Genomic DNA, 21,903 nt, shown 5'->3' with positions numbered 1-21,903 from the left:
ACAACCTCTTGATTTATATTAATTCTTTTTTTGGGTGCAAGGCTCAGGAATCAAACCTGGGTCTCCCGTGTGAAACGCGAGCATTCTACCACTGAACCATGGTTATTAACTCTTAAAAGAGGTTATACCAAATTTTAGAGATACCTTAACCTGTTGGGATTTATAGACTTCATTTGGATCCTAATTTGAATAAACAAATTTCTGGAAGACAATGTTTACTACAGTTTGCAAATAAAAGATATTTATGATATATTGGTGGAAATTACTTTTAAATTATCTTTGTGGGAAGTGGGAATTAAGGAGGTGTAAATGAAATCAGATTTGTCATAAATTAATAATTATTGAAGCTGGATGACAGGTACATAGGGCTTAGGTACTTAAAACTTACATGACTGTATTTTTGTATGTGTAAGAAATTTTTCTAATAAAAATGTTTAGAGCATTTAAAAATTTTTCCTACAATTCAAAAGTTTACCTACTCATAAAAATTCTAAAAAATAATGAAAAGAGGCTGGAGGACAATAATTTATCCATAGTCCTGATACTCAATTTTAAATTTTTTAAAATGTTAATTGTAAATCTATAAATTTTAACATTTATGTCTTTCTAGTCTTATTTCTATATATGATTCTTTAATCATATACTGTGGTGATACAGTTTATGTATGTGGAATTTTTAGCATAAATGTTTAGGTCATAATGTCTTTAATTCTGCACCCATTTATTCATTCCACAGATACCATATATTTTAGTTTGTTAAAGCTGCTGGAATACAATATACCAGAAATAGGTTGGCTTTTATAGAGGGGATTTATTGAGTTACAAGTTTACAGTTCTAAGGTGATAAAAATGTCCACACTAAGGTATCCAGAGAAAGACACCTTGACTCAAGGAAGGCCGATGTCTTTCACATGGGAAGGCATGTAACCAGCACCTGATCCTTATATCTCCAAACATCCATTGTTAGGCATCTGCTCTCTCTGTTGGCACTCCAAGCATCTCCAAATGTCTGTTTCAATGTCGTTTTTGAACCAGTTGTTCTCCATCTACATCTAACGTTTCTCCAAAATATTTCCCTGTTTAAAGGATTCTATTAACTAATCAAGACCCACTTTGAGTGGGTGGAATCACATCTCTATCTGATCAAAAAGGTCCCACCTGCAACTGGGTGTGTCACATTTCCATGTAAACAATCCAGTTAAAGTTTCCTCCCCACTATATTGAACCAAGATTAAAAGAAACATGACACCTCCACAAGATTGGATCAGGAAAAAGGACATGGTTTTTCTGAGGTACATAACAGCTTCAAACTCGCATAGCATCTAATGGTATATTATAAGCTGGGCATTGTTCTAGCCTAGAACACAAAAATCTTAGGAAACAAACATTTAGAAATCTTTTTTTGTTTGTTTTCTTTTTCTTAAGCTTTTTATTTTGAAATTTTATCCTTGCAAGACAGTTGCAAATATAATTCACAACCCATACAGAGAGCACCAACATACCCCACCCCTAGATACACAGGTATACCATTTGTAACCTTTTTCTACATTTGCTGTTTGTCCATCTGTCCATCACCCATCTGTCCATCTATCTATCAGTGTATTTTGAGAGTGGGTTGTATACATTCTGTTCCTTGAATGCATAAAAATTCCATGTACATTTCTAAGAACAAGGATATTTACTTATATAACCACCTTAAGAAGTTATCAAGTTCAAGAAATTTAACTAATAAAAAGCTTCCAGTCTATATTCCAATTTTTTTTCATGGGCAGGCACTGGGAATCGAATGCGGGTCTGCGGCATGGCAGACAAGAACTTTGCCACTGAACCACTGTGGCCCACCCAATGTTCCAATTTTTTTATGTTTTGTAATAATGTCCTCTTGAACCTTTTTTCCTCTATTATTAGATCCAGTCTAGAATCTTATATTACATTTAACTGTCATTGTCTTTTTAGTGGCTCTTTTTTTACGTTTTGGAAGGATAAACAACATAAACTTTGGCATCTCAACCACTCCCAAGCACATAATTCAATGGGATTAATAACAGTGTTCTACTACCCTCCCCACCGTCCATAAGCAGAATTTTCTCATTACTCCAGATATAGACCCTACTCCCATTATATATTAACTCATCATTCCCTCTCCTCCATATACCTGGTAACCTATAATCTTATTTTTTATATATCTGGATTTACATATTCTAGCTATTTCAAATAAGTGAAATCATACAATATCTGTCCCTTTACACCTGACTAATTTAACTTGACATGATGTTTTCAGGTTTTATCCATGTGTACCCTGTATCAGAATTTCATTCCTTTTTAAGGCTAATGTTCCACTGTAAAATACTACATTTTGTTTGTCCATTCATCTACTGATGAACTTCTGGGTTGCTTCTACCTTTTTGTTATTGTGAATAATACTGCTATGACCACTAGGGTAGAAATTATCTGAGTCCCTGCTTTCAGTTATTTTGGGTGTATACTACAAGTGGGATTGCCCAGTCATATAGTAGTTTTATATTTAACATTTTGAGGAATCACCAAACTTTTCTACAATGTCTGTAGAAGCCTTAGTTTTTTCAGTTTATCTGCCTTGACTTTATTTTACAACTAAATGTTCTCTTTGATATATTAACTTTTTTTTCAAAATTACACATTAATGAAAGTTTCTAATTCATAGCGGACTTGGAAAATATGACCAGTGCTGAACGCATCACAATTCTTCAAGAAAAACTACAAGAAATCAGAAAACATTATTTGTCATTAAAATCTGAAGTAGCTTCCATTGATCGGAGGAGAAAACGTTTAAAGAAGAAAGAGAGAGAGAGTAAGTGTTTACACCCTACTTTAACTAAAATGTAGAATTCATGACTCTGCAGTTAGACTTGCGTGGGTTTGTATGTCTATATTCAGGCAAGTTTTTAGTCACTCTGCCATATCTCCATCCAGAAAATGGAAAAAAAATAATATGGACTTCATAAGTTTATTGTAAGAAGTAAATGCAATAATTCATGCTTGTAGTTTGTCTAGAATAATTCCCAAACATGATAATTACTTAGTAAATGTTAGTGTATGTTCTTCTTTTGTAGAAAATCACAACCTATCTCTATTGACTTACCTTGTTATAGACTCTTGAAATGTCTTTAAAATTATCTCAAAACATAACATTGTTTCACAGAGCTTAGAATATGCCAAAAAAAAAAAAAACCTTAAATAGTTTTAGAAAGTGAAAACTACTGTGCATCAAATAGAGATTGTATGGGCTATTTACATATGATTAGGATATTTCCCAAATCACAAGAAGAAAGACGCATTAAAATCTGAGGGAAGGAATCCTAGGCAGAGAGAATAGCAAGTGTGTCTAAGACAGGGTTTTTCATTCTTGGCACTATTAACATTTTGGGTCAGATAGTTCTTTGCTCTGGGGAACTTCACCTGTGCCTTGTAGGGTGTTAAACAGCATCCTTGGCCTTTAACCTCTAGATGCCAATAGTACTCCTCTCCCTAGTAATGGAAATCAGAAAAGTCTCCAAACATTGCCAAATATCCCCTGGTAGGAAAAATTGCCCCCAGATGAGGATTAATGCTCTAAGGTGACGATGTATTTGTTACATTTCAGGAACAGAAAGAAAACCATGTGGTGGGAAAATGGTAGAAATAACAATCAAATCAAGTGGGGCCTTGTAGGCCAGGATGAAGACATACAGATTTTGTTCTAAGATGGACAGTTATTTGAAAAGTTTAAAGCAGGGAAATGACATGTTCTTTATATAGTAGGGTTTTTTTAAAAGATCACTGTTTACCATAGAAAGTAGACTCCAGAGGGACAATGGTAGAAGCAATGAGACGAGTTTGGGAGTCCATTGCAATAATTCAGGTGGGAAGTAATAGTTAACATGGGTCAGGATAGTTGCAGTAAAGATGGAGAGCAGTTAATACTGAATTCTATTCCCTTGAGGGACTGGGGGAAAATATGGTGCTATTAAATTTCCCACCTGGGAAATTCCTGATACTCTCTTGCGCATTAGGGACTCCCAATTTAACAAACCAAGCCCTTGATCTTGAGGCTTGCCCTTATGAATCTTATTTCTGCAGTGGTGAATGAAACTAGACCTGCATGTAATTATGCCTAAAAGTTAACCCCAGAGAACCTCTTTTGTTGCTCAGATTTGGCCTCTCTAAACCAACTCTGCAAATAAACTTACTAATCTGTCCTCTATGTACAACATGTTTCCTGGCAACATGTGGTGTAACTCCCAGGTATGAGCATGGCCCTGGCATTGTGATACTGAAAACACTTTCTTTTTTTCAGGGGAAAAGTAATGAAACAAAGTAAAGTTTCCATGGCTAAGAAATTTCAAATAGAATTAAGAAGTCATTCTGGAGGTTACTCTTAGGCAAGCATTAGCCAGATGTTGCGGACTACCATTGGTATGCCAAGCCCCAACCAACAGTAGTCCTGAAAACCCTAGGGAATGCCCTGGGCTCTAGCTAAGTCTCTATAAAAATTGTAAGTTTATGTTTTTAGAAACTAAGTAAGCTCTCCAGATTGATCCTATGCTTGATAAGCTGTGAAGCACAGAGGTATCAATCTCTCCAAGAACATCAACCACTTTCATTTCTCTACCCCATAAAGCGAATACCCCCTTCCATTGCAAAGAAGTTAATGTGGTCATTGCCCAGATATCCCTGAAGATTGAGAGAAAGATCAAATGAGAGGGAGGAGGTGTAACTGAGAAATTAGGATTTAACAAATGACTGAAATTACTGACTCATTAATAGATATTTCTTTTTACTGTCTAGGGTTTTAGATTAGTCAGAAGGAAATATCTGAAGTTGCTGAACTGTAATCCAATAGCCCTGATCTTTAATAATGATTGTGTAACTGTATTGCAAAATATATACAATTGTACCAGTGCCTGCCAGTTGATTGGATTTGAGAATGGTGGATGGGAGGAAAGAGAAGAATTTAGGATGACATCTGAGTTTTTGGCTACAACAAATTGATATAGTGCCATTTTCTGAAATGGGAAAGATTTGAGAAGAATACATTGTGGGTAGGGGAACACAGCAAGGACCAAAAGTTCTGTTTTAGCCATCTAAGTTTTGAAATGTCTATTATGGCACCTAAATGGAGATGACAAGTAGACAGTGGGATATTTTAGGGGAAAAGTCAGGTCTAGAGATGCTTTTTAAATCATTGGCATATCTGCAGTATAGTAGTTACTCAAAGTGGTTTTTATAGCCACAATACTTAAGTAGATCACCTTGGGAGAAAGTGGATAGAAAAGAGAGAAAGCCAACATTCAGAGGTAGGGCTGAGAAGGTGACAACAGACCTATTGTGTCATAAGAAGCAGTAGCCCTGAATTAAGAGGAAGACCAGGAGAGGATGGCCAAGAAAAGAGAATGTTGGAGGAGAAAGAGGGGAGTGGTCAGGTGTGTCAGGTGCTGCTGAAAAATCAGAGAAGTATGTGGTCAATAGACTTGACAATGTTAGTTTCATTGGTAACCTTTTCAAGAACATTTTCAGTGAGTAGTGGATATAAAGCTGAATTGAAGTTGTTTAAGAAGAATAAAGAAGATGAAGTTGAGAGTGACCCTCAGTGTTGAAGGGGGGTAGAGAAATGGGGCAATAGGGAGTGGGGAAGGGGAGCAATCTAGCATAATATAAGCTTTATCACTTTGCTTCAGTTCCTCTTCTTTCCCCACTGTTACTGTCTTTTCTAGTTTGCAAGCTGCCTGAGTCTGATATGCCAGAAATGGAATGGCTTTTAAAGAGGGGTATTTATTAAGTTGCACTTTTACAGTTTTAAGGCTGTAAAAATGTCTAAATTAAAGAAGGCTATAGAAATGTCCAATCTAAGCCATCCAGGGAAAGATACCTTGGTTCAAGAAGCACAGTGACATTCAGAGTTTCTCTCTCAACTGGAAAAGCACATGTGAACATACTGATGTCTGCTAGCTTTCTCTCCAGGCTTCTTGTTTCATGAAGCTCCCCTCGGGGCATTTTCCTTCTTTATCTCCAAAGGTCTCTGGCTTCATGGGCTGTACAGCGTTGTCCAAAATTGGTTCCTTCTTAAAGGGCTCCAGTAAGCAGCCCCACCTTGAATGGGTAGAGACACAGCTCCCTGGAAACCATCTAATCAAAAGTTACCACCCGCATTTGGGTATTTCAGATCTCCATGGGAACAATCAGAAAGCTCCCATCCAGAAATATTGAATGAGGATTAAAGAACATGGCTTTTCTGGGGTCCACAACAGATTCGAACCAGCACACCGTTGTTTCCTTCTGAATCACTTTCATTTTCTTTTCCTTCAGACCAATTTTCCTACTTCTCTATATTGTTGTCAGTGGTATTCCTGTAACACTCTCCACCTCATTTGGCTAGGCTTTCTAATTTGTGGGGTGGATAAAAGCCTGTTTCTGTGTACGAGTTATAGAGTATTTGAAAAGTAATTAAGTGTTACTATACAGAAAGTATGTATGGAAACATTTTGTCAAAGAACCGGGTTCAGGGTTTTATGTGTCTAATCATTTAAAAATACATAATGATTATAATTAGCACACTATTTAAATGCTTTTACTAGAGTTCTTCACCCTTAAGTAAGCTAAGCCTTTTAATTGGAGTGTTCTGTATAATAAGACGTCTACTAAGAATAGTTCCTTCAAAACAGTATTTGGTAGACCTGGTCATCAGAAATTTTCTATGGTAATAATAAAGCAAAATGCTTTCTTTGGGTGAGTCAACATTAAAAGTCAGTTCATAAATAAATACTATTAAAAATCAGTAGATGGACAGTGCATCGGTGGCTCAGTGGCAGAATTCTCATCTGCCATGCCAAAGGCCCAGGTTCAATTCCCAGAGCCTGCGCTGCCAAAAAGAAAAATTCATAACTAAACCAATGCTAGTCAAAGCATTGGCACATTATTTTGAAAAACAATTTGATCATATATTTGGAGAACTGGTTAATCTTGTTCTTAGACTAAGTCCCAAGGCAAAATATATAGCTACAAAGAACACGAACTTTATGGTAATTTTATAATAAAAGACATTTTAAGTTGTATGATCAAATGATACATTGCCTTGATGCAAAATAGAGTAGACATTTAAAGTTTTATTTATACTGCATAGGTTATTCATTACATTGTTGTCGGTAATAGCAAAACACTAGTTATTAAATAAGTTATGGCTCATAGTTATAGTGGATACTATTTAATTTGAAAAGAAAAAGTGGTAAATCTATGTATGCTGATACAGAACAATCTCTTAAGATATATTATTAATTTAAAATATCCCAACAATTCCATCCTAACCAAAAGGGGGAAAAGAAGTGTAATTGATAAAGTGTCAGTGGCTGAGATAGTTCAAATAGAGTCAAGAGGCAGGCTACTCTGGAGGTCACTCTTACGCAAGCTTCAGTTAGACATTGCTACCTAACATAAACCCCAACCAAAACCATTCCTGCCAATCCTAAAGAACAGCTAGGGCAATATATATAAGATTCTACAAAGGTTCCATGCACTAAGGTAACTACAGCCTCCAGCTGGGTCCCTGGACCAGCTAAGTCCTGAAACCTAGAGGGGCTAGTCTCTCCAGAACATCAGCTAGTTCCATCTCCCTACCCCATATTATTGACAGCCCCTTCCAACATGAAAAAGTTAGAATGGCCATAGCCCAAATACCCCTAAACAGTGGGATAGAAAGATCAAAGGTGATGGTGAAGTTATATAGAAAGGTAGGATTTAACAAACAAATATGATTGCTGAATCATTATATTGATATCTCTTTTAGTCTCTAGTACTTTAGAGCAGCTAGAAGTAAAAACCTAAAATTGTGGAATTATAACACATACCAAACTCTGAAATCTGTTCTACAACTAATTGTTGTGCTGTGCTTTGAAATTTATTGTTTTATGTATATGTTATTTTTCACAAAAAAGAAAAAAAAAGTCAATTGTGATGATTAAAAAAAAAATTATTCTTTCTAGCCTCCTATATTCTATAGCAGCTAGAAGGAAGAATCTGAGAGGATGGTATAGTGGCCCATGACAAACACTGAGATCTGTCCTGTAACTACTTGTTGAAGAGTGCTTTGAAAACTGTTGTTTTTTTCTTTTCATTTTGTACATATGTTATGTTATACAATAAAAATTTTACAAATAAATAAATACAAAACCCAAGAGTCAGATACCCTACTATGCCTGCAATTTATGTTTTTAAAAGTGAAGTTATCACTACATAGTTTAACTTTTGCATATAATTTCTCTAGATTCTAGAGATAAAATTATGTTAGAACAAGAGTTGTAAGCATTTTCTGTTAAGGGACAAATAATAAATAATTTAGGCTTTCTGGGTCTCTGTAGAAACTACTTCTTTTGTCATTGTAGTTGTGAAATCTGGCATAAGAAATATGTAAACAAATAGGCTATATTCCAATAAAGTTTTATTTACAAAAAGAGGATATTGACTGGATTTGACCGAATTTGGCCCTGGGGCCATAATTTGCCAACACCTATTCTAGCATTTCAAACAATATGAAGCAACTGGTAGCCCAGAGAGGATGATATGTGGGGTACTAGGAGAGTCCTAGATGAGAGGACTTACTATTCTACTGCATGCTCCTCTGCCAAATGAGATTTTAACTTCTTATTTCTTTTATAATTACCCACACACACACACCCACAAACCCCAACACTAACTTACAACAAAGGAATAATTTCCCTGAAGAAAATAACTACTGTGTCATTTGCTTTATAAACAAGTGGAGGAGATCACAGTAATTGAGCTATAGACTCTTGTTCCAATTTTAGCCTTCCGTTTTCATCTATATGAAAACCCTAAGCCCTGATGAACACAGAAAGATTATTGAGAGAAAAATAATTTTGGGATGGGTTACAGTTTTTCCCACTGAATTGTAAGCTCTTTTCTGGCATTTTCATTATTATTACAGAAGGTCTATTCTAATCTGTATTTTATTACCATGTCTTATTGACTGGGCACATGTTTTATTTCCTCTTCAATCCATGCAGGAGTCTTCTTAGTTTCTCCTTTTTCATTACTTCTATAGTTAGCACTGTCAAGCTATTTAAGGTATGGTATAAGATACTCTAGATTTGCCTTTCTTTACATCAGGGTACTTTGAGAATTAACAGCTCTTACTGTGAGCTAAATGATTTTGGAGAAGGCAACAGAATTTGAGTTCAAAGGAATAGTGTTTTATTCTTATTGTTGAATATAATTTTATTAAGCATTGTTTGGTTTCCTTTTCCTTTAGGTGCTGCCACATCCTCATCCTCTTCTTCACCTTCTTCCAGTTCTATAACTGCTGCTGTTATGTTAACTTTAGCTGAACCGTCAATGTCCAGCACATCACAGAATGGAATGTCAGTTGAGTGCAGGTGACAACAGGACTTTCCAAAGCACTTTGCACTTAATGGCTGTTGAGGGCCACGTCTTTTTTATACTGCACAGTGGCACACACACACACACAAAATCAGACAAGCACTATTTTATATTTAAAAATTGTTTCTTGACAAGCTGACTTGGCACTCAAGTGCACTTTTTTAATGAAGAAAAAGTACAATGAACTGCTTTTCCTCAAGCAATAATTGTTTCCAACTTGTCTGGGAGTTGTATGTCTGGTAACTTGAAGGCCTTCCACTGTGGCAAATGGAGGCTTTTCACTGCCTGTAGAGACAATACAATAAGCATAGTTATTGAGTGGGCCTGAACATGTTAAGATAACTTACTGTATATGTATTCCCTTGTATTTTGTTAAAGCTGGAACATTTGATATTTTTCCATTTATTTATGAAAATATATGAACCTATTTTCATTTGTACAAGCTAATTGTTTTTTAAAGCAAGTCACCTTATGGTGGCTTTAATTGTATAAGTCAAGCACATGAAATAAATTCAAAACCTGCAGTTAACAGGATATTAGACATCAATCCTGGTAACCAAACATTAAAGATTCTCTTTTAAAAAGACTGAATATGTTTACAGGTTTGAATTAGGCTAAATGGTCTTGCTTTTCATGGCCCTTCAAATTGGAATGGAACTACTGTACTTTGCCATTTTTCTATGAATCAGTATTTTTTTTTAATTTTGATATAATACCTTGTGTGAAAAAAGAAAATGGCTAATAAACTGTATTAAATCTTAAACAATGTATAAAATTGTATTTAGCCCATTCAAAGTGTATATTTATTCATAATGAATTATAACAGTTATATTTTTGTGTTTTCTTGTAAATGTTTCTTTTCCCTTAAATACAGATAATTCATTTGTATTGCTTATTTTATTATGAGCTACAATGAGAGGACTTCAGGAACAAGTAAACTGTATTAGTATGGTTCAGAGGTTGTTGATATGAACTGTCTCAAAAGGATGGTTTTTATTTTAAGTATAAATAGCTATTCTGGATGGTAGGCCTATCAAATTAAATGCTTTGTGTAAAATCCAAAATGAACGCAAAATTGTTTTCACTTCATGTTGACTTTATGTTGTATGATTCTAATCTTTGTTCTGTTTGGCACTTGTATTTAATTCTACACCTTTGTAAGACATTTGTATATTATGGATGTGTTCATTCAAGCTATTTAATACCTGGCACTGTTAATACACAGTACTTTATTGTACAGACTGTTTTACTGTTTTAATTGTAGTTCTGTGTACTTTTTTGGATGGGGCTGGCATGTTTTATTTGTTTTCTGGCAATATGACACGTGAGACTCAAAGTGTTTTGTTGTAGATGCTAACGTGTCAGAATCCTTTACATTCAACTTTTCTAAGAAAAGCATTTTCAGTCTTATAGTGTGTGCTTACAGTAACTAATTTTGTTGAAAATGGTTTCAAGTTACTCAAATTTGTACAGGACTGTAAAGATTTGTTGACAACAAACATTGAAGAAAAAGCTTATAGAAGAAAAGCTATAAAGTATATATTAGGATCTGCAAACAATGGAGAATTATGTAATATATTGTACAAATGTAAGCAAAGGCTCTGAAATAAAATGCCATAGTTTGTGAATCCCTGATTTTGTTTCTAAAAGATTAAGTAATTTTAATTCCTTTCTCTATGTGATGAGTGATGAAACATACATATCTAACATCACAAGGTGTTACTTTACATACAAAAAGGGAAGGATTTTACATATAAGATCAAAAGCTCATTAATTAGATAATAAAAATTTTATTAGGCATTATATTTTTTAATGCATTTATTATGCCTGAGTCTGAATGTAAACACTTGTGTTTGGCAACTTGTCTAAAGAAAAATCAAGTTTTTTCCTGTTTTTCTTTTAACACTTGAAACCATCAGCTGCAGCTTTTTTTTTAAGTCATTTAATTTAACTGGATCTTTGTGGGTGCTTTATATGTTAATGCTCTCCACCTGTATTGCACATTGAACCACCGGGGCTTTTTTTAAACAGTAGTCAAGGCTCAGACCCTGTACCCCATCGCCCCAAAAGGTCTTATTTAATTGGTCTAGGTGATTCCTGAATGTTGGTCTTTTTTTAAATGTTTCTAACTTTAATATGCATCTTGGATGGGAACCACTGCTTTATTCAAAGCTTATAAAATCAATAAGGGGTTTTTGTTTTGTTTGCTCTATTTGGACTTTCCACCAGAACAAAATTATTTCTTTAAAACAAGGAACGCTTCTTTTTAAGCCTGAAAACCTCAAATATATATTTTTAAAGCTCCTTTGGGAATGGCCCTTTATTTTCCCAGAAATTAGTTTGAGTTTTTAAAGTCTATAGAACAGTGTTTCCCAACATATGTTCTAGAATGCCTGGTCCCTGGAAATTCTCTGAATTTTATTATTAGATATGTTTTGGTAATGCTATATATCACCATCCTTTAGAAATTCATAGTATTAGCATATTTTAACATGCTAACATGCTTTGAGAAGGCCTAAAGAAGACAACTGGTTACTGTCCTCAACTATTTTTCTGTGAACTTTTAATACAATATGTGTGATGTGTTTAAAGAAATAGTGCTTTATTAGGAATTGATTCCAAATGTTATTGAAGTTGAGATACATAACCCTTGGAATCTCTTTGTCCTGCCTGCCTGCCTTTTCTCTCCATTTTTCCCAGCTTCTCAGAGGATTTGAGAATTTCGTGGTATTAGTTGAATATAATTCAAGACAACCACGTGAGAGTTGTCTACCCTTGTCACCTTCACTACATTTTATCAATCTCTGATAAAACTAAGATCGATTTATTTCTTACATGCACCTTTTTTTCATCCAGAAATAACCTTAGGGTGGGTTCTTGTTAATTTTCTTAACCGACTTGGGGAAAGTGAAGCAGTTGCCATGAAACTCCTGACATTTCTTAGATAATTGTTTTTTTGTTTGTATTTTTCTATGAAAAGAGCCCTTATATTTTAAGAAATTCTCAAAAGGGTTATTGGTCCCTAGAAGATTAGATACCAGTTCTGTGTCACAATGAGGCTAATTTTTTAATCATCTCCAACTACGGCTCTTTTTCATACTATTATTCTCTCTGTGCTACCTTTTATTCCTTGTGAGGCCCATTTCTTCATCTTTGTACTCCTAATTTTTACTTGATAATCTAGGGATTTTGGACGCTGAGCTGCTTCCCAGGGACCGGGACTGAACATCGCCTGTGGATCATCTCTGAGAACACTCATTGTATGAGTACCCTCCCAGGAACTCTGCATTCATCAATTAAGTTATAGAATGATGTTAACATAATATGAAGGCTTACGCATGTATAAGAGTTTCACGGTTGTGAGAATAATACAAGATAAAATTAAATGCTAAACTGTGTGGTCAGGAAGACTTAAGTTCATAAGAGTTTAAAGGGGTAGTATATGAGCATATCAGAGTTGTGATGACTGATGGTGACAAGAAGTAGAAGCAAACCTTATATTCCAGATTCATATGGAAATAGGCTATGTAGGCTGTAGTAGAAGTGGAAGAGTCAGGAAGGCCAGATAGGAAGAGGCTACAGTAGTGATCCAGATACAAGGTGATTCTTGGAGCAATGTTAGGGAGAGTGGAAGGAATGGGAATGGGAAACATTTCAAAGGAAAATTAAACAGAATTTCTTCATTGAATTGAATAGGGCAGAGATATTTGAGTTGCAAATACAGACAGTAGTATTTTTCTTGTCTTTGTAAAATAACGATCAAGATTAAGGGAAACCAAAATAAGGGGCTCAGAGATCAAACGGCCAGTTTTAAAAATGTGGATTTTTCTCCACGTCTGATGTGGGCTATAACAGGTCAAGTATATATACAGTGACTTACAGCTTCCTGAAAGCAAAAGATTCAAAGTCAAATCCTAGTTTACCAAAAAAATTTGCAATGATTTTATAGTAGTCTTTTATTACCTAAAAAGTCAAGTTAAATTTTCACTATGTACGGAATACCGTCATGTCTTTTAGAAAGACTATAAATATTAATGCAAAAACGATTTTAGTGAGTACAATGGAGTCTTGGAAAAATATTACATCCCTATTGAAAATAGCTGAGAAATTTTCTTCAGTGAAGATAGTATCTGTACCAGGCTTGGGCAATTTAGGAGATATTTTTGAAAGTGAAAATTAGGGGGAAAGAGGAAGGCAATTGTGGGGGAATGAAAAGTAGAGGTGGTGAAGAAAAGCAGGCTTAGGTGAGCAAAAAGTTTAGAGTGCCAAATATCAGCTTATTCTGGTACAATAGCAAGGTAGTATTAAAACTTTTTGGAAGTTCATTACCCTCAGAGTAAGGTAAAAGCTGTGGTCTCGAACTATTTAACTTCATTTTGAAATAATGTCATATTTCACAAAAGCTGCAAGGAAAGTAGGTGAACTCCTGTATACCCTTTACGAGACTCATCCATTTTTAAATATTTTGCTACATATGCCTCTGTAACCTCATTTCTTGCCCAGCCTCTCTCCTCCTCCCTCTTCCTCAACTCAGGGTTTTTCGTACGTGTTTTCCGCTCTGCCTGGATTAACACGCCGCTTCTACCACCCAACCTTTCTGATTCTTACTCATACGTTGAGCCTCAACTACTCTAGGAAAACTTGCTTCACAACCCACACTAGGTTTCCCAGAGCGTTAAGAAAGCGAACAGATCCCAGCGACCTAATACTCCATCACCCGCCGCTGATTCGCCGGGAGGAAGGTGTTGACGCCCGGAGCGGAAGGGGCGTGACCCTGAGAGCGGAAGTCGCCAGAGCCGGAAGTACCGTTTCACGTGCTGCTCTTCTCTGGGAGACCTTGGAAAAAGAATGGCCTTGGAAGTGAAGAACAAATGGAAGAAAACGAAAAATGCTGTCCGGGGGTGAGTGGCCCGGGACTTCTTCCCGGGCAAGGATGTCGTACGTTTGAGACCTCGAGCAGGGGCTGCGGTGGGGCGTGGTGTAGCTTAGCGTTGCTGAGTTTCTGCCCTCGGTTTCTAGAGAGAACCCGGACGGTGGTATTCGCCGGTGTGGAACTGCAGACTACCTCGTTGGACAAGTCGCTGATAGCTTATTCCACAGCAAGCGCCCTTCCAGAGGCAGTACAGATCGGCTGGCGTCCCTTTTCACCTCTTTCGAGTCTCAGGTTCAGCCCGTGTACGTGCCTGTGCCTAAAGTAAGTTATTCGGTTCTATTAGGAATGACCCATTAGAACAAATTTAAAACCAGCAAGGTCATACCTGGCAGTTTACCACGCAGGGCATGGTTTCTAAAGTGCAGTTGGGACACTGTGACAGATAGATTACTTTTTTTTTTTTTTTTTTTTTTTTTGCATGAGCAGGCACCGGAAATCGAACCCGGGTCTCCGGCATGGCAGGCAAGAATTCTGCCACTGCGCCACCGTCGCACCGCCCAGATAGGATTACTTTTTAAGTTACTTTTCGCTACTGGATATGTCAGTGAGACAAAAAGACGCAAGTTTAGAGAGACAGCTAAATGATCTGTTGGAGTCAGAATTTTAAAATAATGAAATCTTAAACACAATTTCAAACTTTTAAAAGGAAAATATACAAAGAAGAAAACGAAACGAGGAGGAAGAAAGTACATCCCAAATTCAAAGACCACTTTTGCACGAACCTGCAAAAAAAAAGAAAGCGAAGAAGAAAGTTTCTGATGCAGACAAAAAGTTGGCAAACAGGTCTGTAAAATCTCCCATTCTCTTTTAGTTGATGTTAAGGAAATTTAAATTCCTGTACCTTTCAATGCTTGTCTTAATTTTTTTCATTTCATATTTCTCTTTCTTTAAAAATAATTTTATTGTCGCAAATGCCACACATGTGCAAAATTGGGTGGGATAATGAATCCCAGGTACCGTGGAGCAGCAATTATTGATGCTTATTAACAATTAATACTTGTTAATCTTGTTTCATCTTCAGCCTGACTTATACTCCCTTATTATTTAGAAGCAAATAGGAGACTTCGTCCATAAATACTTGAGTATGTATCCAAAAGATTAGTTTGTTTTTTTTGTTTAGTCAGAAGTCAGATTTCCCCCGTTAACGTAAAATTTTCTGTGCAGTTTGAGTCATTATCCATATAAGATGTGTGCATTGCAATTGGTTAATATGTTTCATCTCTTTTTTTTTTTCCCTTCTTGCCATTTCTTGAAAAACCATGTTGTTTATCCTGTAGGATTTCCCACCATCTAGATTTTATTCACTGCATTCCCAGTTAATGTGGTGTGTCTTCATAGGAGACCTTTTAAGTCAGGTAGCATGAGTCCTCCAACTTTGTTCTTTTTAAAAACTGTTTTGGCCTTTTTAAGTCTTTTACTCTTCCATATATATTTGAGAATCAATTTGTTGATTTCTATTAATTAAAAAAAAAAGCCTGGGAGTTTGATTGAGACTGTGATCAATCTATACATTATTTTAGGTGGAATTGACAGTCTTTGCATTATTCACTCTTCTGATCTATGATCATGGTATATCTCTCCAAAATTTATTTAGTTCATCTTTGGTTTCCATCTTTAAGGTCTCTGATCCCACTTATCACATTGCTTTCTGGAGAGAAAGATACCAATTTTACAGTTCCACCGGCATTATGAGGTTGTTTATCTCATCATAGTGTTTGTTTTTTCTGTCTTTGTTAACTTTATCAATGAAAAATTAATATCACTTTTAATTTTGATTTCTTTCATCACTAGAAGGATTGAAAATTAGTTGTTTGCATTTGTTTTGTGAATTTTTCATATATATACATTCATCTTAGTGTATATTTTCAGTTTGATATGAAAATAGCAGTATATGTAGCTTTTAAAATTTCCCGCAGATAATCTTGATTGCTAATTCATCCCTTACCCAACCACTCAGCCCATCCTCACCACCATATACACATCTTGGGGTGAAAAACACTATCCTGGGTTTACTTCTCGTTCTTCTACAGGTTGCGTTGATGTGTTAATTTATCATTAGCACAAGAACAATTTTAATTTTTGTCACTTTAAATATTTTATATTAAACAGTGCTCGTCTTCCAATACAGCCTAATATTTTACTATTTTCTTAAAATTTTTGTGGAAATGTTGAGTTAAATTTAAAAAGATAGCAGATACAATTTGGCAGGCTGCTTGATGTCTCTTTCAAAATGCTGGTTCCAGGTCCTGGAAATTGAAGGCATATGGTTTGAGCAAGGAATTGGCATCCTCTGAATAATGATATACCCCTCCCGCGCATAACACTTCCTTACTCTTAAAACATTTACTATCTACTCTGATACCCATTCTCTGACTTCTTACTGTTGTTTGAGCCAGTTACAAGCAACCCCACCCCCTAAGCAACCCCTTCGTCCTCTGGTACTGTGCTTCAGGTATGGCTCAACTCTCTCACCTTCTGTCCTTCCATAAGCACTACAAATATTGGGTGTCTAGTTGATATGCACCCACTGTGCTGCTTAGCAGTATGGTCACTTGCTCCTAGTTAGCTTCCTCAGTCCTCTCATCAGCTTTTCAACATGTTTGCCACTCTCTTCAAGCCCCTTATTTTTCTTTCCCTATTTTCTCTTGGCAGATCAGATGTTACCTCTTGAGAGCTATTAATTGCTAACAATTGTGAACTTCTTCCACTTTTGGTCTTCCTGCTGTTTTTCCTTTTTGCTCTCACCATTCTGGTGAAGTGCTCAGCAAAGCCATCCTGACCTAATTGCCATATATATTTTTTTATTGTGAAATATAACATGTATACAAAAAAGCAATAAATTCCCAAGTACATTTTAACAAGTAGCTATAGAACAGATTTTAAAGTTTGATTTGGCTTACAGTTCCACAATTTTAGGTTTTTACTCCTAGCTGCTCTAAGACACTAAAGACTAAAAGAAATGTCAGTATAATGATTCAGCACTCATACTCATTTGTTAAACTCTGTCTTCTCTGTGTAACTCCACAATCACCTTTGATCTTTATTCCACTTTTTAGGGGTATTTGGACTACGCCCATTTTAACTTTCTCATGTTGAAAAGGGCTGTTGATAATATGGGAGGGAAATGAAACTAGTTGATGTTCTGGAAAGGCTGGCCCCTCTGCATTTCAGGACTTATCTGGTCCAGGGATTCATTTGGAGGTTGTAGGTTTCTGGAAGGTTCCTAGTGCCTGGAACCTTTGTAGAATCTTATATAATCCCTGAGTAATCTTTAGGATTGGCAGGAATGGTTTTGGTTGAGGTTTGACAAGTTATGGTAGGTAGCAATGTCTAACTGAAGCTTGCACAAGAGTGACCTCCAGAGTAACCTCTCAACTCTACTTGAATTCTCTCAGCCACTGATACCTTATTTGTTCCACTTCTTTTCCCCCTTTTGGTCAGGATGGCATTGATCCCATGGAGCCAGGGCCAGGCTCATCCCTGGGAATCATCTCCCTCTCTGCCAGGGAGACTTTTCACCCGTAGATGTCATGTGTCACTTCTTGGGGAGGGCAGTGGTTTTACTTGCAGAGTTGGGCTTAGAGAGAGAGAGAGAGAGAGAAGAGAGCGAGGCCATATCTGAGCAACAGAAGAGGTCCTCTGGGCATGACTCTTAGGCATATAAGTAAGGTTAGCTTCTCTGTTATATATATAGGCTTCACAAGAGCAAACCTCAAGATCAAGGGCTTGGCCTATTGATTTTGGTGTCCCTAATGTCTGACATGGTATCCGGGGTTTCCCTGCTGGTAATGTTTTAATAGTTCCATATTATTTCTCCCATCCCTCAAGGCACTTTGCCTAATTGCCATATTTTATAGGCAGTTTGTCATACAAGTCCTTATTTGACATGGCTGCTTTTCTTCTCAAAACTATTAGATTCTCTAATTGCTTCTCTTCTGATTGTCCTCCTCTTGTTTCTCTGGTCCTTTCTACTTTTATTGTGGACACCTTTCCTTCCTACTGTTCCTTAAATGTTGATTTTCCTCATGGTTCTGTTATCGATCATCTTCTAGTGACCTTTTCTTACTTTTCATTCTGGCCTATCTCATTTGTGTCCCTGGCTCTTCTCTTATGATATCTGTCCTAACCTCCAGGCCTGTATATCTGTTTGCCTACTGGCATATGCACCTGTATATTCCATATACACCTCAAATTCAGAATGCTTCCACCTGAACCCATCATCCTTATCAAATCTTTTCCTTTGTATGAATGGTTCCACCATCCTTCAAGTTTCCAAAGCCAGTGAGAGTATTTCCCCTCTGCATATCTAATTATTTACCATGTCCTGATGATGCTGTCTTTTGATTCTCTCTTTAATCTCTTCTTCCCACTTCTTCCCTTACTTTGGTTGGTCTTCTTAAATGTACACTACTTTGACTGTCTCCCTTCTTCAGCCTTCTTTTAATTCTCTTCCACTCTACTGCTCAAATGATCTTTTCTATGGGTGCTGCTCAAAGTCTTCAGTGGCTCCCTGTTTTCTACAGGATTACATTTAAACACATTTGCATAAGGTTCCTTGTTTTAGTTTGCTAAGTGCTGCTGAAATGCAATATACCAGAAATGGAATGGGTTTTAAAAAGGGAATTAAGTTACAAGTTTACTGTCTGAGGCCATAAAAATGTCCAAACTAAGGCATCCAGAGAAAAATACTTTGACTCCAAAAAGGCTGATGTCTGTCACATGAGAAGGCACGTAGTTGGTGTCTGCTTGTCTTGTTCAGGTTCTGTTGCTTCCAGCTTCTGATTCCACTGGTTTTCTAAGTGTCTGTGGGCTTTTACTTAGCTCCTCTGCGGCAAAACTCTGGGTTCTGGTTTACTTAGCATCTCATGGGAAGATGAGCCTAGTGTCTGCTGGGCTCTACATCACCAGACATCCTTGTCTAGGCATCTGCTCTCTCTGTCGGCACTCCAGGCATCTCCAGGCATCTTATTTCAGAGTCTGTTGGCTCTGAAATAACCCCAAAATGTTTCATCTATTAAAGGACTCCGGTAAACTAATCAAGACCCACCTTGAATGGGCGGGGTTGCATCTCCATCCAATCAAAAGGCCCCACTTGCAATTGAGTGGGTCAGTCTCCATGGGAACGATCTAATCAAAGGTTTCGACCTTAAATAGTAGGTCTGCCCCCCAAAAGATAGGATTAGGAAAAATAATATGGCTTTTGTGGGGTACATAACATTTTTAAACCAGCACACTCCTCTATGAGATACCATACTATCTCATTTTCTTTCCCTCCTACTAACTGCTTTATATATCACATTGGACAAAAAACTAGACATGGCCCCTCTCCTTAGTGGAGCTTAGCTTTTAGTGAAGGAGTAATAATGGTCCACATTTATTGAGGACTGACTATACGCCAGGCATGGCCTTTCTACCTCTGAGAGGCCTTTCCCCTTCCTCCTGACACAGTCTTCCTTTTTTGTTCCCTTATATATTATTGTAGTTATCAATTTTTTGTGAATTTTGGCAGTCTTCTCACTATACTATTTTTTTATTTAATAATAGCTACTATTTATTAAGCATGTACTGTATGTTTAGCATTTTCCATACATTATCTATAATCCTCAAGCAATCTTACATAATAGTTATATTGTCCCATTTTACAGATATGAAAACTAACCCAAAAGTTGAGTAAAACTTCTGTAAAGTCATATCCTAGTAAGTAGCAAAGCTAATGTGCAAATCCAAGTCTGCTTTTCTCCATACCTATTCTCTTTCCACTAGAGCACACCATGCAGTGGAACTCTGTGTGATTGGGAATCATCAACGTAGATGTAGTAGTTGATGAGTTTGGTGTGAACACTTGTAAGACAAGAGAAAAGGCCACACACCAACACTTGTGCACCCCAGGAATTAAGAGGTCAGCACTAGGAGAGGGGCTTGTGATGAGACCAAAAAGGTGTGGCCAGAGACACAGGAGGAAAGCCAGAAAGGAGGCTGCCAGGAAATCACCCAAGGGGAGAATTTCAGGGAGGACCTCACTAGACTTTTGAAAGGCCTTTAATAGCATTTTAGTCTTTATATCCTTAGAGACTAGAACTGAACAGGAACCAAGTAAATAACGATTGAATGACTGAATCATTTTTATGGCTTCTACTATCCATTCTCTCCCCTCACTTCATAAGATCCCCATCCAGTTCTCTTCAAGACTTCATCCCAGATACTACTTATCTGTATGCACCAATATTTTATATTATGTATTTGCCATTTCAGAATTTACTTTTAGTAAGCATACTTTAAATATTTCACAACTAGAGAATCCAGTTTTTCCTGTTGACAGATTGCATTTGCATAGTACAGCAGTGCTCCTAAAATTCTAGAGAAGAAAATGAAATTAAGCATTATGGACTACAGACTATATCACAGGAACTTTAAAAAAACCAAGTATTTTTTGTTGTTGCTGTTAATACTTGGTGGTTTTAGTGTGCCTTCAAAAATTGAGCCTAACTTACTCTTTTAAGTCAAGGAGTTTGTTTTCTAAAGATATCAGTCACGTTTTAGATGCTGCTACTTTTAAATTTTACATATATTTGTGAATGGTATGTTCATTTTTAGGAAAGCCAGAATAGTAGGAAATATTTCTTATCATGGAGAGTGTGTTGACAATTTACAAAGTGTGCTTTGTCAGTTACTAGACCTGACTTCCATGACTCTTATTTCTTATTTTCTTTTGTTTCTTCTTGAAAAGGGAAAGTGCTCTAGCATGTGCTGATTTAGAAGAAGAAATTCACCAGAAGCAAGGGCAGAAAAAGAAAAGTTCTCAATCTGGTGATGGTATTATAATAGCAGATAGAAAAGTACTTGATGATGTAGATTACACAATAGTAAATCAAAGAAAGAAAATAAAAATCAACCAAGAGGAAGAAAGATTGAAGAATGAGAGAACTGTGTTTGTTGGGAATTTGCCCATCACATGTAATAAGAAGGTAAGTATATAGTTGGTACATTATAAAAATTCAGAAAGGTAAATATTCATTACTTTCTTTATTGAATAAGTACGTAATTAACAAATCATTGATAAATAACTTCATTATAAATTCTAAATAAATCGTTCTGATAAAGGTTGATTCCAGAATCTACCCCCTTCTTTCCATTCCTTTAGTCACTGTCCAAGCTTAGGCTTTCATACATCTTATTTGAATTACTGCAGTAGTCTGCTATCAGTTTTTTTTCTTCTAGCCTTATCTCATTTGTCACTAGAATGTAAGCTCCATTTGTGCAGGGATATTTTTCTTTTCTTCTCAGCCGTTTTCAGCATCTTAAACAGTACATAGCTCACAATAGAGATTCAATAAATATTTGTCGTGTAAATGAATGAACACATCATAAGTTTCTTCCTTTACCTGAGGTTTACCAAACCAAAAAGATGCCCTTTCTTTATGTTTTCGTATGATAGTCACTGTTGGCAATTCCAAATCCTGCTCATATTTTTAAATACAATTGAATTCCACTTCCTTAAAAACAAAATAGTACACAGAACTTGCTTTCTGATTGTTTCCTTTTGTCTCCTAGCGTTTGATTTGT

The 21,903-nt window shown here is 36.4% G+C and overlaps 2 protein-coding genes across 11 annotated transcripts in view; both read left to right on the top strand.

Moving 5' to 3' along the window:
- The window catches only part of ARID4B (AT-rich interaction domain 4B), a 209,545-nt gene extending 198,510 nt beyond the window's left edge, over window positions 1-11,035 (top strand). For all 10 annotated transcript variants that reach the window (XM_077168373.1, XM_077168380.1, XM_077168378.1 and 7 more), the window contains 2 exons: window positions 2,683-2,829; window positions 9,280-11,035. In XM_077168373.1, coding sequence (XP_077024488.1) covers window positions 2,683-2,829; window positions 9,280-9,407 — 275 coding nt within the window. In that variant the 3' untranslated portion in view covers window positions 9,408-11,035. The remainder of the gene's footprint in view (window positions 1-2,682; window positions 2,830-9,279) is intronic.
- Window positions 11,036-13,918: 2,883 nt separating this feature from the next.
- The window catches only part of RBM34 (RNA binding motif protein 34), a 43,415-nt gene continuing 35,430 nt past the window's right edge, over window positions 13,919-21,903 (top strand). Inside the window, exons 1-4 of the mRNA XM_077168384.1 lie at window positions 13,919-14,308; window positions 14,427-14,601; window positions 14,987-15,123; window positions 21,068-21,305. Coding sequence (XP_077024499.1) covers window positions 14,256-14,308; window positions 14,427-14,601; window positions 14,987-15,123; window positions 21,068-21,305 — 603 coding nt within the window. The 5' untranslated portion in view covers window positions 13,919-14,255. The remainder of the gene's footprint in view (window positions 14,309-14,426; window positions 14,602-14,986; window positions 15,124-21,067; window positions 21,306-21,903) is intronic.

Source organism: Tamandua tetradactyla, chromosome 7, assembly GCF_023851605.1.
Source record: "Tamandua tetradactyla isolate mTamTet1 chromosome 7, mTamTet1.pri, whole genome shotgun sequence".
In the NCBI taxonomy this organism is placed as follows: Eukaryota; Metazoa; Chordata; class Mammalia; order Pilosa; family Myrmecophagidae; genus Tamandua; species Tamandua tetradactyla.
This window is presented reverse-complemented; position numbering and strand designations above follow the sequence as displayed.